The 17,095-nt window shown below is 40.5% G+C and overlaps 1 protein-coding gene across 1 annotated transcript in view; it reads left to right on the forward strand.

Moving 5' to 3' along the window:
* LOC116976478 (ALK tyrosine kinase receptor-like) overlaps positions 1-17,095 on the forward strand; it is a 65,363-nt gene that overhangs the window by 25,845 nt on the left and 22,423 nt on the right. Inside the window, exons 3-4 of the mRNA XM_033026372.1 lie at positions 1,397-1,530; positions 8,373-8,504. Coding sequence (XP_032882263.1) covers positions 1,397-1,530; positions 8,373-8,504 — 266 coding nt within the window. The remainder of the gene's footprint in view (positions 1-1,396; positions 1,531-8,372; positions 8,505-17,095) is intronic.

Raw genomic sequence — 17,095 nt, forward strand, 5'->3', positions numbered from 1 at the left:
TCCGATCCTGACCTCAGGTGCTGTCTGTTGAGAGTTTGCATGTTCTCCCTGTGACCACATGGATTTTCTTCAGGTGCTCCGGTTTCCTCCCACATTCCAAAGACGTACAGATTTTCAGGATAATTAGCTTCTGCAAGCTGTACCTAATGTAGAGGATAGTGCTAGTGTACGGAGCTGGTCAGCGCAGACTTAATGGGCCAAAGGGCCTGTTTCCACGCTGCATCTCTAAAGTAAATCTACCCTTTTTGAGTTTGGGATCAACAAAATGTACAAATCAGACTTCTGACAGTATTCTCACCATGTTAAAAAAAAAGCCGAACGTAACAATGAACCAAAATGTGTAACAAGGAAGGGGAACTGCTAATAAACAGAGCAGTACTTCTAAGACTACTGTCATCAATTATTTTCTAAAATGAACTACTCCCTGCAATAGTTCATATATATCCAGAAGACAGGTGTAGTTGACTTCTGTCATGCCTTTTTCCTCTAACAAGAAGTGTGTCCCTTCAACAGGAGCGGCAAATTGGTGCAGCAATAGAGTTGTTGCCTCACAGCGCCAGAGACCTTGGTTCGATCCTGACCAAGGATGTTGTCTGAGTGGAGTTTGCACGTTCACCCTGAGACCCCGTGGTTTTCCCCGGGTGCTCCGGTTTTCTCCCACACTCCAAATACGTATAGGTTTGTAGGTTAATTGGTTCCTGTAAATTGTCCCTAGTGTGTAGGATAGAACTAGTGTGAACGGGCGATTAATGGTCTGCATGGTGGGCTGAAGGACCTATTTCCATGTTGTATCTCTAAACTAGACTAAACTAAACTAAACTAAACTGAACTATACTAAGAGGTCTTCTATCTTTACAGTTGGAAAATGTTTGCTTTTTTCTCATTCCACTTTGCATCAACAGCATTTCATGAGCCAAGGGTGTTTTATTGTCATATGTCCCAAAAGCAATAATACAATTCTTAATTGCAGCAGCACAACAGATATATAAACATAGAAGTCATTTGGATGAACAGTCAGAAGTTCTAAGGAAAATTCTAACCCCTTTTTTCTCCTTCCTTCAACATTGTGGTAAGCGAATTTGGGCAGAATATCAGAGCAAAATTCTAACTGATGGCTTGCAGCCTTGATTTGTTACAGCATTGAATGTACAAGGTAGATTTAAAGTCCTATGCCTGGACTAATACAGAATATTATTGTCGCCATGTGAGTTTGGTCCCTTTCATCAGTAACTCTGGAGTCATCACTGGACTGCGATGAAAGGCACTTTGATATAAAGCAGTGCAACCCTGCCTTGAATTAAAAGTATGTTGTGTCTCTGCTGGTTTGATTCACAGTGTTATTTTTTTTTCTTGCTCTCCCTTTCTGTTATTTCCAAAATCCCTCGCACTGGAACAGATGGACTCTGCTTCAGGGGAAAGTGGGAAGCTTGGAAGATGGTTTCCGGTTCTCTCTTGAATATAAAGGAAACAGCCGGAAGAACTGGGAGCTAACGGCTTTGGACTCAGTTACCCTGAAGAACTGCCATGAAGGTAAATACTGAAGCTTTCCTGAAAATAAAATGTGCTTGTAATGGAAACTGCTGCAAGCAGGACAATGAAAATGTTAAATTACAAAAATGTATATGTTTTTGTTTTCTAAATATCACTTTCTTTTGCAATCAATTATTTTTGATAATCTTCTGAGAGTGGTGTGGGTCTTCAGTATCCATTCTTGGTTAAAACAAGAGTGTGAATGAATTTACCATTTTCTCTGAACATATATTTTAGCTGAAAATTCTTATTTTACTTTGCATCACTCAAGTAACGATGTTCCATATAACATGCACGCAGTTTGCTCTGCTAACACTTCTATCATTTAAGATGTTTGATGATGATGATGATGATGATGATAATACTTTATTATCACCTGCACCTCTGTTCCTGGGTACAGTAAAATTCATTATTTTGCGTACAATTCAGTAAAATCGTACTAGAGATAAGCGTAATCATAGATAAGTACAAAAGTGCAACAATTGTAATCTAGTACACTTCTCCAAAACAGTATACAAAGAGTTGCCATGTTTCTGGCGCCCACAAAGTTTCAAAGTTCTTAGAGTGCAATTTTAACTTGGCCTTAAAGGCTCGTTGTCCTGGCAACACCGATGCTCTCCTCCATCCGCCGCCATCTTGAAAACGGCCCTTCATCTAGTGTCCACAGCCTCCCTCCCACCCTCCTTCCCGGTCTTCGAGGTCGAGCAGGAGTCGAGCCTCGGACGACTCCAGGTGAGTTCCCAGTTCCGTGGTGGACAAGCCAGGCCTGTTGTCGAGCTATGGCCACGGCCTTGCTGGGAGCCCCAGCATCACTTTTAACAAAGTTTTTGAAATACCTTGGGGTGTTTTGCTCCATAAAAGACGGTACAAATTAGTTATTTCTTTGTCTCTTTTATACGATGCTCAGCGGGATTCCCGAATGCTTCACTGAAATGATCACTTCTATTAATCTTCAAAAAAAACACTGATGTTACAGTACTCTTGATTGTCACTGCAGCATTTTTCAATGTTTTATTAATGCTGCAACATGCCTCACTAATGTAGGTAATAGAAAAACTGCAGATGCTTGAATCTTGGGCAAAAAAAGTGTCGAAGGAACTCAACTGGTCAGACAGCATCTGCGGAAGGAATACTGTCAATAGACGATGGTTCGGGTCATGAGCCTTCTTCAGACTGACCCACCGAGTGCCTCCAGCACTTATTTTTATAGGTTTTATAAATGAATAAAAATTCTGATGAATTCTTGTCCTAGTTTTCAGCATATCTAGTAGTTAAAATTGTGATCTACTTAAACATTAATGAAATAAAAACATTAATGGAGTAAAAGGTTCCAATATATATGAATGAAAGTGTTTGGACATGGTTAAATAATCTCTTTTCGCAGTCCTAGAGCTCTCTTAAGCCTACCCGTGTGCCACCTCTAATGACTATCTATGTTGGTCCAATTTGCTTGCATTGTCTCATATCCCTTTATACCTTTCCTATCTCAGTAGTTGTCCAAATGCCTTTTAAGTATTGTAATTGTAAGTGCCTCCACCACGTCCTCTGACAGTTATAGAGTCTTAAAGCGTGGAAACAGGCCGATCGGCCCAACATGTCCACACCGAAATGCCCACTGAGTCCATATGCAAGAGTTGCTCGGTTTTGGCACCAGCTTCAAAGTCCCAGCTGCAGCTGGCCATCAAGGCCCGTTGCAGCCTTCACCTCTACACGGATCGTCCCTCTCCTCGCCCGGCCACCTTCATCCTCCAAGCCCCCGTGGCGCCTCCCGTAGCCGATCTTGAAAGCATAGAAGGTATTGTTTTCATGCCTGATGACTGAGCTTTCCACCTGCTCCTGATGAAGTGGTTCTCTCATGGTTTCCCCTTCTCCATTTTGAGTTGCTGCGGTATGTGTATTCCCACATCCAGTCAGGATGTTCCCTCTTTTTTAATTAATACACTGTATTTCACTGTTGCAACAGCCTGTTTTACCAGTCCTCCAGCTGATTTCATCAACACTACAACATGTTTCACTAATATATCATAGATGCCAACTATAAATATTTCTCTGTAACAGTCAGCACTTACCCAATCCTGTCAATGTGTCATGTTTGCTCATTGAAATCAACATTTATAACAGTTGGAGGCGCTTGGTGTTGAAGTCATCCAGACTGCCCTCAATTTTCCTTGCACAAATACACAGAACCTTTCTGCATGCACATTCATTTGAAGATCATCGGTATTTTGCACAAATGGTAGCACGTGTGGAACTAAATAAAGGCAGGGTGCATTGTGTGAGTTCCACTCATAGAAAATAGAATTACTAATCTTATAAATTTTCGATTTGTGAGCTCAGTATTCTATTTTGGGAATGGTTTGAGATCTGCATTAGTACAGGAATTGGGGCATTATAGTCATACAGCATGGAAACAGGCCCTTCAGACCAACTTGCCCACACTGATCAAAATGGCCCATCAACACTAGTCCAACCTGCCTGCATTTGGCCCACATCCTTCTAAACCTGTCCTATCCATGTGCCTGGCTTTATTCAATTTAATGTTCTTCATACACCCCACACCTTTTCCTTCTTGATAATAACTTGCCCCTTAATATTAGCATACCTCATACCTACTTCACCTACCTCCATGTTCTCCATGTCTCGCTCCTTTGTGTAAAAAATGCAAATTATCTATTTAGTACCTCACCCACTACTTCTTGCTTCAGACATATCTTTCCTCCTTTGTCCCTGAGTGGTTCTACCCATCTCCCATTCTACCCATTTGCTTTTAAAGCATGTATAAAATGCCTTGGGGATTTTCCTTGCTCCTACTCCAAAGATGTACAGATTTAGAGGTTAATTGGCTTTGTAAAATTGTAAATTGTCCCTAGTATGTGTAGGATGGTGTTAGTATGCGGGGATCGCAGGTCTGCGCAGACTCGGTGGGCCAAAGGGCCTGTTTCAGTGCTGCGTCTCTAAAGTAAACCCAACTTAAACCACACTCCAACGGCCTTTTATGGCCCCTTTTAGCACCCCTGATTCCTGTTAGACTTCTTTCTTGCTTTCTTTATATCCCTGAAATATTCAGTCTGATTTCAGCTTCCTAAACATAAAATAAACTTTTTCATTTTCACCTCTTGTCATCTAAATTTCCAAAATCACAGCATGATTAAAATGTTCAACTTTTGGAATGACTTGGTATTATGACCTTGCTGACACTAACAAGACATGCCAATTTAATATCATATTAGCTTATTGAAACTTACCACTTACACTAATTAGCACATTGCACAGTGAGATGGTTTTGGAGCAGAATTTGGTAATTCGGCCCCTCGAGTTTACTCCACCATTCAATCCTTGCTGATCTATCTTTCCTTCTCACCCCATTCTCCTGCCTTCTGCCCATAACCTTTGACACACTTACTCATCAAGAATCTGTCAATCTCCACTTTAAAAATGCCCAATGGTTTGGTCGCCACAGCCGTCTGTGGCAATGATTCACCACCCTCTGACTAAAAAAATCCTCCTCGAGACAGTTGGAGAGTCTTACAGCATGGAAACAGGCCCTTCAGCGCAACTTTCCCAAACCGGCCAATATGTCCCATCTACACTTGTCCCATCTGCCTGCATTTGGTTCATATCCCTCTAATCCTGTCCTATCCATGTACCTGTCTAAATGTTTCTTAAATGTTGCAATAGTCCCTACCTCAACTACTTCCTCTGGCAGCTTATTCCATACGCCCACCACCCTTTGCGTGCTAAAGATACCCCTCAGGTTACTATTAAATCTTTCCTTCCTCATCTTAAACCTATGTCCTCTGGTCCTCGATTCCCATACTCTGGGCAAGACTCTGTGCGTCTACCCAATCTAATCCTCTCTTGTACACCTCTATAAGATCACCCTTCATCCTCCTGCGCTCCAAGGAATAGAGTCTTAATGGTGCTTCATTTTATTCTGAGACAGTGTCCTCTGGTCCTAGACTCCCCCACTAGTGGAAACATCCTTTCCACATTCACTCTAACAAGGCCTTACACTATTCAGTTAGTTTCAATAAGGTCCCTTCATCCTTCTAAAGTCCACGAGTACAGGCCCAGACCCATCAAATGTTCCTCATACATTAGCGCAATCATCCTTGGAATCTTGCTCGTAAACCTCCTCTACCAATACCCTCCCGGCACTCAAATTGTGCATTTTGTAAACCAAGCGCAGCTTTGGTAGAACAAAAAAAAGAGAATGTAATGTCTATATGATTGACATTCATTATTATACAGTCTTATAGGTGAAGAAAATAATAACTGATATCTAATGGCATTTAGAGCAGTTTAAAAAGCCACACTCCACAGACGTGCAGGTTTGTCGACTAATTGGCCTGGTAAAATTGTAAATTATCCCTAGTGTGCGTAGACGCCGTTAGTGCGCGGGGATCGCAGGTTGGCATGGACTCAGTGATCCAAAGGGCCAGTATCCAAGCTGTATCTCTAAACTAAACTAAACTAAACTAATTATTTTGCGACTTCCATCTGCCAGGCATATGAACAACTCTTTGGGTGGCCTAAATAGATGACATTTTTATACGTACCTGTTTACTTGCAATTTGCTTAATTGCAGTTGCTATTTATCATAACTGTTTCCTGAGTCTTGCTTTTTCCTGTACACTCCCTACTGTGAACAGATTGTTGCAGCGTCAACAGAGTTTCTGTCAGACTTCACAGGTGGCCAAGAAATGACACCGTTTTCAATAGGTTCATCGATACATAGCCAATAGGTGCAGGGGTAGGCCATTCGGCCCTTCGAGCCAGCACCACCATTCAATGTGATCATGGCTGATCATCCACAATCAGTACCCCGTTCATGCCTTCTCCCCATATCCCTTGATTCCGCTAGCCCCAAGAGTTCTATCTAACTCACTTTTGAATGCATCCAGTGAATCGGCCATCACTGCCTTCTGTGGCAGAGAATTCCACAAATTCACAACTGTGTGAAAAAGTTTTTCCGCATCTCAGTTCTAAATGGCTTACCCCTTATTCTTAAACTGTGGCCCCTGGTTCTGGACTCGCCCAACATCGGTAACATGTTTCCTGCATCTAGTGTATCCAATCCCTTAATCATTTTATGAGATCGCCTCTCATCCTAAATTCCAGTGAATACAAGCCCAGTCGCTCCATTCTTTCATCATACGACAGTCCCGCCATCTCGGGAATTAACCTGGTGAACTTATGCTGCACTCCCTCAATAGCAAGAATGTCCTTCTTCATATTAGGAGACCAAAACTGCACACAATACTCCAGGTGTGGTCTCACCAGGGCCCTGTACAACTGTAGAAGGACCTCTTTGCTCCTATACTCAACTCCTCTCGTTATGAAGGCCAACATGCCTTAGCTTTCTTCACACGACTGCAATACCTGTATGCTTACTTTCAGTGACTGATGTACAAGGACCCCTATATCCCGTTGTAGTTCCCCTTTTCCTAACCTGACACCATTCAGTTAATAATCTGCCTTCCCGTTCTTGCCACCAAAGTGGATAACCCCACATTTATCCACATTATACTGCATCTGCCATGCATCTGCCCACTCACCCAACCAGTCCAAGTCACCCTGCATCCTCATAGCATCCTCTTCACAGTTCACAGCTTTGTGTCATCTGCCACCCAGCTTTGTGTCATCTGCAAATTTGCTAATGTTACTTTTAATTAATCTAAATCATTAATGTACAGTATATTGTAAATAGCTGCGATCCCAGCACCGAGCTTTGCGGTACCCCACTAGTCACTGCCTGCCATTCTGAAAGGGACCCTTTAATCCCTATCTTCACATGCTGGCCAATACTTACAACTGCCTAATAACATTGAGATGGATTATCAGATAATTATTAATTAGGTTTTTATTAATATATGCTGTTTGCATATTGACTATTCTGTTTCCTTAATAATAATAATAACAACACTTCATTGACTATACGGTATCCTCAGGTCATGAGTGGAAGTGTGCAAATGCAGGCTTTCTCTTGCTTATATAATCCGTGGCAATTGATGCCAGGACTAACAGACTTCAAGATTCATGTAAAAAGTGTTATCTGATTAAGAATAAAACTTCTCAACTGCACCTGATATCGTTAAACACCGAACCTTTAATTTTCTTTTCCTGTGTTTCCGTATTTGTGGATACAGGTAGTTCTAGTTCTAATTTGCCACATAGGCACCGCTGGTAGAGTTGCTGCCTCACAGAGCCAGAGACCTGGGTTCGATCCCGACCTCAGGTGCTGGTTGTGTGGAGACTGTGTTAAAAAAAATGTGGCCCCATTCAAATGTTGCCCCCCAAGGGCAGCACTGTGGCACAGCGGCAGAGTTGCTGCTTGGAGCTCCAGAGACCCGGGATCGGTCCTGATTACGGATGCTGTCTGTATCCATGCTTTCCAGAGATGCTGCCTGACTTGCTGGAGTTGCTCCAGCACTTTGTGTCTTTTTTTTCTATACCAGCACCTGCAGTTCCTCATATCTTCTTTCACTTTCTAGATGGTTTATAAATGTAATAGTCATAAACCCTTTTACACAACATTATAATTTCCAACATTTTCAAAGGAGGGTGGCGATTCTTATTTTGAAGCCTTTTTAATGGGATTAACCACAATAATTTGCTCATGTTGTGTATGCAGTTTATATCACCTTTTCAAGTTTCCATGATAAACGTAAACAGGAATAGTTATGTTGTGGGAAACTGTGATTCTGTGACCTCTCAAAGGCACCCCTGCCATAATCATCATACTGCACAGAAGCTGCACAGTAAAATCCTATCAATCATTGGCGTTATGGTGGAAAATAAAGTGCGTTTTATGTGCCATTCCATTTGTGGTTGTATTTCAGGTCCTTTGACAGGCTCCAGGACAACGCTTGAGGGAACGTTCAGTTGCTGGAATGGGGTAGCTATTAAACTGAGGCAGCTCTGCGATTTCACTGAGGACTGCAGCAAGGCAGAAGATGAAGGATCAGTGTGTAGTGAGTCCATTCATCTTTATTTTACATGCATGCTGATGTCAATGTGATAGCATGTCAGCCATTATCCACCACAGACTCACCATTTTGTGAGACGCTATCAGATTTTGTTAGGCAAGATCCGATTATTTACTGTTTAATGTTGGCAGATCTATTTAGTATATTCTAGTTTAGTGAATTTTATTATTGTCGCGTGTACCCAGGTGCAGTAAAAAGCTTTTGTTTGCATGCCAACCAGTCAAAGAAAAGACTGTATATCATCGATGTAGAAAGAAAGAACTGAAGATGCTGGTTAATACCCAAAAGGACACAAAGTGCTGGAGTAACTCAGCGGGTCAGGCAGCATCTCTGGAGACCCAAAACGTCACCTATTCAATCTGAAGACGACTCTGAAACCAAAACGTCACCAATTCAGATTCATGAGAGATGTGTAGAAAGAAATTAAGATGCTGGTTTATACCAAAGATTGATGCAAACTGCAGGAGTAACTCAGCGGGTAAGACAACATCTCTGGAGAAAAAGATAAGGTGACATTTTGGGTCATCTATATAGGTATATACAATGGCTTGCAAAAGTTTTCATACCCCTTGAACTTTTCCACATTTTGTCACGTTACAACCACAAACGTAAATGTATTTTATTGGGATTTTATGTGATAGACCAACACAAAGTGGTGCATAATTGTGAAGTGGAAGGAAAATGATACATGGTTTACAAATTTTTTTCAAATAAAAAACTGAAAAGTGTGGCGTGCAAAAGTATTCAGCCCCCCTGAGTCAATACTTTGTAGAACCACCTTTCGCTGCAATTACAGCTGCAAGCCTTTTGGGGTATGTCTCTACCAGCTTTGCACATCTAGAGACTGAAATTTTTGCCCATTCTTCTTTGCAAAATAGCTCAAGCTCAGTCAGATTAGATGGAGAGCGTCTGTGAACAGCAATTTTCAAGTCTTGCCAGAGATTCTCAATTGGATTTAGGTCTGGACTTTGACTGAGCCATTCTAACACATGAATATGCTTTGATCTAAACCATTCCATTGTAGCTCTGGCTGTATGTTTAGGGTCGTTGTCCTGCTGGAAGGTGAACCTCCGCCCCAGTCTCAAGTCTTTTGCAGACTCTACAGGTTTTCTTCCAAGATTGCCCTGTATTTGGCTCCATCCATCTTCCCATCAACTCTGACCAGCTTCCCTGTCCCTGCTGATGAAAAGCATCCCCACAGCATGATGCTGCCACCACCATGTTTCACAGTGGGGATGGTGTGTTCAGGGTGATGTGCAGTGTTAGTTTTCCGCCATACATAGTGTTTTGCATTTAGGCCAAAAACTTCAATTTTGGTCTCATCTGACCAGAGTACCTTCCTCCACATGTTTGCTGTGTCCCCCACATGGCTTGTGGCAAACTGCAAACGGGACTTCTTATGGCTTTTTTTCAACAATGGCTTTCTTCTTGCCACTCTTCCATAAAGGCCCGATTTGTGGAGTGCACGACTAATAGTTGTCCTGTGGACAGATTCTCCCACCTGAGCTGTGGATCTCTGCAGCTCCTCCAGAGTTACCATGGCTGCTTCTCTGATCAATGCTCTCCTTGCCCGGCCTGTCAGTTTAGGTGGACGGCCATGTCTTGGTAGGTTTGCAGTTGTGCCATACTCTTTCCATTTTCGGATGATGGATTGAACAGTGCTCCGTGAGATGTTCAAAGCTTGGGATATTTATTTATAACCTACACCCTGCTTTAAACTTCTCCACAACTTTATCCCTGACCTGTCTGGTGTGTTCCTTGGGCTTCATGATGCTGTTTGTTCACTAATGTTCTCTAACAAACCTCTGAGGCCTTCACAGAACAGCTGTATTTATACTGAGATGAGATTACACACAAGTGGACTCTATTTACTAATTAGGTGACTTCTGAAGGCAATTGGTTGCACTGGATTTTATTTAGGGGTATCAGAGTAAAGGGGGCTGAATACTTTTGCACGCCACACTTTTCAGTTTTTTATTTATAAAAAAATTTGAAAACCATGTATCATTTTCCTTCCACTTCACAATTATGCGCCACTTTGTGTTGGTCTATCACATAAAATCCCAATAAAATACATTTACGTTTGTGGTTGTAACATGACAAAATGTGGAAAAGTTCAAAGGGTATGAATACTTTTGCAAGTCACTGTAGGTGACAGGAAGCGTTCCAACCCAAAACATCACTGATCCATGTTCTCCAGAGATGCTGCCTGACCTGCTGTTACTGCAGCACTACGTGTCATTTTATGAATACAATCAAGTTGTCCACACTGCACGGATAAAGGGTACAGCATTTAGTGCAATGATTTAACAATAAAGTCCGATTAAAGATAGTTTAAAGGTTTTCCATTTCTCTGTACATAAATTTGGAGAGGGAACATCACATGTCAAATCAACATTGTAAAAATAAAAGGAAATCAATAGATATAGGTAATTTAGCAGGCATACCTGTAGCAAAAATAAAATAAAATAGCATGCTGCTATTGAGGCTGAAAAGATCTGATATTTGATGGTTATTCCTCACAGACAGCAAATTACAGTTATACTTGCAGCGAGTTTGGTTTAAGTGTGGAAAAAGATGATTTAGGTATTCAAAGTATTCAGGTTTAGAAACAAGAGTTAAGAGTGTTTTATTGTCATATGTCCCAAAACAGAACAATACTGTACATATACATATACATACATAAACACACACACACACACATATGTTATAAAGTTACAAAAAGTACTCATCCCTTCTTTGTAAACCGGGTCTGCCTTTGTTACACCAGGGGAAAGAAAGTGCCTTAAGACCACAAAAACTGCTGAAAAATTAGAACAAACCTCCTGATGGGTGATAAAACACTCGAGAACCTGTTCAGAAAAATGCTGTTCTCCAGGTTAATCTCATTTTCAAATCCACGGCAGCATTTTCTCTAGGAGTTGTGTGAGTGCATTTCCACCCCAAGCTTTTCAAATCAATCTCTGTAATACCGGGGATTAAGAGCTGTGAACAGCTGATTAAAACTGCTTAAGATTTGACTTTGACTAATATCAGCAGAATTTTTTTAAATGGGTAATGACAGGGTTAGTAATTGCTGTACTATTCACAATACGTTGGGCTTAATGTTTTATAGGCAGCACCTAGTAATAGCAAATGTGTTGGCATGAAGCTGAAAATGCACAAATTCCCCTCAGAATGGAAAACACCATCACTTCAGTAAGAGGGGTCACTGATTCACCATCGTGAGTGGTTAATCTAACAGTTTTAAAGACCAAAATTAGAAAGTATATGCATGCACATCCTTCCTTTTTATAACATTTGTGATTACATGACAGTATGATAGAATGCACATTACCTTTTAAGTAATCACCTACCTTATATGAGTAACCTAATGATAAATTATTCCCGGAATGATTAAATGCAATGATTATAATGGACATTGTTTAATCAAAGTCTGTAAGACATTCAATGTTGACGACAAGTAGGAGTTATTACACCGTTATTTTTTGGGAGGTTACAAAAATATATTTATTTTATATGGATCTGGTTGTTTAAAATGGATAATAACATTTATCATCATTACTGATTTCTTTGGACAAGGTCTACTGCCAATGTAGTAATGCCTAGAATCCTGCTTATGCCACATTAATGAGATTGATGCATTTTGTGTAACATAAGAAGAATAAGCAGCTTGCGTAGATCTTTTTCCACAATCCACAATTCTCAATAAAACCTGTAAACAGTTCAAAGTTGATTTTATATTCTCATGTTAATCCTGTCAATGGAAAGTGTCACCTTTCATGAAGTCTTGGCAGAACTTGTTTGTTGACCAATGTTGCTCTTTGAACACTGGTCTAGAAATACTTTGATAGTTTAGATTATTGTCACATGCACTGAAGTACAGTGAAAAGCTGTTTTGCCGTGTGCCATTCAGTTAACGAAAAAGCTATACATTAAAACAATCAAGCCTCCCATAGTGTACACGTACAGGAGAGAGGGAATAACGTTTAGTGCAAGGTAAACCTTCAAAGGTAGATAGAGTGGTCACAGGTAGATAGGGTGGTTAAAAAGGCTTTTGGCACATTGGTCTTCATCAGTCAGAGCATTGTATCGAAGCTGGGGGGTCATGTTGCAGTTGTATAAGGTGTTGGTAAGCTTATATTTGTGTTCACTTTTAGGCACCATGTTATAGGAAAGATATTGTCAAGCTGGAAAGGGTGCAGAGAAGATTTACAAGGATGTTGCCAGAGCTCAAGGACCTGAGCTATAAGGAGACTATAACAGACTAGGACTCTATTCCTTGGTGCACAAGAGGATGAGGGATCTTATAGAAATGTACAAAACTGTGATAAGAATAGATCAGGTAGCTATATGTGCATAAATGCTCGATCAATGTAAGACATATTCTAATCCAATTTAAAACTTTACATAGACATATTATTCAAAAACAAAAATAAGTAAACTTTTTCCAAATGTCTCACCCATCTGTGATAAATGTCTATCCCAAGAAGCAACTATAGCACATTCCTTTGTTTTTTGTATAAAAATCTAAACATTTTGGAATTAAATCTTTGAAATTTTTATAAAATTATTAAAAATAAAACTGAGACCGAACGCAGAATTGATTATTTTTGGAACAATGGAAGCCAGCCTTGAGCTGACTTCATTCCAAAAGAGCTTACTTAATTACGGTTTAATAACAGGAAAAAAACTCATACTTAAATTCTGGAAAAACGCCCCAACACCAACGATAAATATGTGGATTTCAAATATGTCCGAAGTGTTACACCTGAACGACATGAGATTCCTCCTAGCAGGCAAACCAGAGCATTTCCAAAAGATTTGGTCTCCATTTATCGACTTATTACAAGTATAGGGTGCAACATAACTTTGATAATAAATGGTTTCAGGACCTGGTGAAGGGTGAGTAAAGATACGAAGTATGTATATCCCTTTTAATCTTTTTTTAGTTTTTTTATATCTTCTGTTCTCTTCTTCTCACTTTCTTTGTCTTTGGCTTTCTTCTTAACTATTTTTGAGTTTTACGTTTCTAAGGGTCTCTCTTGATCACTCTTTCACGCAATTACTATCCTATCTAACTCTCTTTACTTTTCTTCTTTTTAAAGTTTAAAATATAAAGTGGTGCAGGAAATGTATTATGTTATTTTTGGCTTATATCACTGTAATGTACACTACTTCTAATAAATAATAAATAAATAAATAAATAAATAGTTTTGTTTTTTTAAAGGACAGATCAGGTAAACGCACAGAATCTTTAGCCCAGAGTAGGGGAATCGAGAACCAGAGGATATAGATGAAATGTGAAGGGGGAAAGATTTAATAGGAAACTGAGGGATAACTTTTACATAAAGGGTGGTGGGTATATGGAACCAGCCGCTGGAGGAGGTAGTTGAGGCAGGTACTATTGCAATGTTTAAGAAACATTTAGACAGCTACGTGGACAGGATAGGGTTGGAGGGATATGGGCCAAATGCAGGCAGGTGGGGCTACTATAGATGGGACATGTTGCTGGGTGTGGGCAAGTTGGGCCGCTGGGCCTGTTTCCATGCTGCATGACTCCATGATTCCATGACTCTATAAAGTCGAATAAGAGATTGTCCGAGGGTCCGCAATGAGGTAGACGATAGGTAATGTGCCTAGCGCAGGCAACTTTATTCATTAAACAGCTACCAAAATATATCCAAGTTCAGCACAAGGACAAAGAGTACAGCAGTAAATCTAAAGGATGGGATATCTATATATTCATTTCTTGAGGTCTGGGTGTCACTGGTAAAACCAACATTTATTGCCCATCCTTAATTGCCCTCTAGTCGGCTCAAGTTCTTCTGGTGAAAATATTCCCATAGTTCAAATAGAAGGGAATTCCAAGATCTTACCATTCATATGAATGGCTTGGATGAAGACTGAAGATATGGTTGCTAAATGTGCTGTTTACAAAGGATTTTTTTTTTTTTTACATTTTGTTTTAAGGTGTGAGAGACTGTAGGACTTTCAATTTCGCAGGGATACGGTGTCCTTAGTGCTTGACTTAACGTTTTCCAGTATGCTGGTGTACCAAATAATTAGGAGAGCTAGCAGAATGTTACTGTTTGTAGCGAGGGGGATCGAATATAAAAGTAGAGAAATTACGCTTCAGTTATATGGGACATTGGTCAGATGACATCTGAAGTACTGTTCTCCTGATTTAAGGAAGATTGTCAATGCAATAAAAGCTGTTCAGCAAATGTATTTTTGACCGATACATGAAATGGGCAGGCACAAAGTGCTGGAGTAACTCAGAACATGGATCTCCACATTCACCAGAGATGCCGCCTGACCCGCTGAGTTAATCCAGCACATTGTGTCTTTTTTTGTAAACCAGCACCTGCAGTTCCTTGTACTCACCTGAAATGGGCAGCGCGTCTTATGAGGAAAAGTTGGTCGGGTTAGACACGTTTTTGCTGGAATTTAGAGTGAGATAAAACATGATTGAAATGTGGTAAATTGAAATATATAAGAAATGAAAGGTTTAGAGGGATATGAGCCAAATGCAGGCAGGTGGGACTAGTGTGGATGGGGCATGTTGGGCGGTGTGGGCAAGTTGGACCGAAGAGCATATTTCTACACTGTATGTGCAGGGAGGAACTCCAGATGCTGGTTTAAACCAGATAGACACAAAAAGCTATTCCTTTTCTCCAGAGATGCTGCCTGACCCGGTGAGTTACTCCAGGTTTTTGTGTCCGTCAATACTGTATGACTCTATAAGTTCCTGAGAGTGGGCATGGTGAGAACGTTTCCTCTTGTAGGAAATTCTAGAACAAGAGGTCAAGGTTTTGATAGAGTCGACACAAGAATTTTTCTCTCTGAAGACTATGAAGGCATTCTCTTCCTGCAAGAGCAGTGGAAGCAAAGTCTTTGAATATTTTTAAGACAGATGTAGATCGATATTGAAAATGTGACATGGTAATAGTTTATGATGAGTAGCGGTGAAAGCAAAGTTGAGGTTCCAATCAGATCAGCCATAATCTTATTGAATGGTGAACCAGTCTTAAGGGGTGAAGTGGCCTACCTCTTTCAAATTAGTATGGTTGTAAAATGGATTATTAAATGCTTAACTCTCGTATTTGAGATACATTGCTATTGTCAAATTGACAGCTACATTTGTTTGCATTACAACATCAGAATAAAAGGATGTGCCTTTAGAATCGAGGTTAGTTTAGAGAAACAGGCCCTTCGGCCCTGCACCGACCAGCGATCCCCGTACATGAGCACTATTCCACACACGAGGGACAATTCACCATCTTTACCAAAGCCATTTAACGTACAAACTTGCACGTCTTTGGATTATGGGAGGAAACCGGAGCACCCGGGGAAAACCCATGCGGTCATGGGGAGAACGTACAAACTGGAAGGCAGCAACTCTACCACTGCACCACCGAGTTGCCCCCAGTAGGTGTTGTATCTATGGAACTCATTGGCACAAACGGCTGTGGCGGCCAAGACATTGGGTAGTTTTATATCGGAGATTGATAGGTTCTTGATTAGGAAGGGTGTTAAAGGTTATGGGGAAAAAGCAGGAGAATAGTGTTGGCAGGAAAAAATAAATCAGCCATGATTGAGTGGCGAAGTAAACTTACTGACCTAATTCTGCTCCTGTGTCTTATGGTCCAACAGTAATTACACTTAAATAGCACATCAATTACAGTATTTGGCCCATGATGTTCCGGCAAAGTGAAAGACCCCATTGAAATCGTCAAGTTCATTGTTGTTATCAGTACATTTGATCTTGCAGCCTGTTACAACCTTCATTACTGAGGAAAGGAATAGTGCTGGGATAATACTGAAAGGTTAAATTGGTATTTGAAGGATCTCTTTATTTACCTTGTGGAAGGAAAAGATAGAGAAAATAAAAAGCAATTCAAATTAGAGTTTTCATCCTGAAAGTATATAATGCTTCCTATATTTTAAAGTGGAGATTGTCAGATACTTGATTGGTAAGGCTGCCAAGGGTTATGGGGAGAAGGCAGGAGAATGGGGCTGAGAGTGAAAGGTAGATCAGTCATGATTGAATGGCGGAGTAGACTCGATGGGCTGAATGGCCTACTCCTGCTCCTATGACATGAACTTATTACAATCCAACAATACTTTCAACATCTTTACTATTATTTGCATTTGTTGCCTCTTTACAAATTGTCCGAAACAATCATTTTTCTGAAAAAATATTTTCTTGTATATAATTTAACATTATTCCGATTCATTTCCTTTTATTGTTTCTTATTTTCTGGTCCAATATTCCAGTTTAGTGTGCTAATATTCTAAATTTACATGATTGTGCTGTTAAATACCATGGGTTCTCTCCTCATTCAGCTTCCATCTGAGTAGTATAGTTTGAAGTTCAATGTACATTTTTAGAAATGTCAAAGACGAGAGAGTGTAGATTTATCATGAGAAGGGCAAATTTTAAAGTAGATCCGCTCTCTAGTCGGTGAGAGGACGGTTCAGTTGCCTGGAAGAAACCGTCCCTGAATCTGGATACTGACTCCCTCCGCCTTACATATTTAAGGTGAGAGGGGCAATGTTTAAAGGAGATGAGC

This window comes from Amblyraja radiata, chromosome 8, assembly GCF_010909765.2.
Source record: "Amblyraja radiata isolate CabotCenter1 chromosome 8, sAmbRad1.1.pri, whole genome shotgun sequence".
NCBI classification, from domain to species: Eukaryota; Metazoa; Chordata; class Chondrichthyes; order Rajiformes; family Rajidae; genus Amblyraja; species Amblyraja radiata.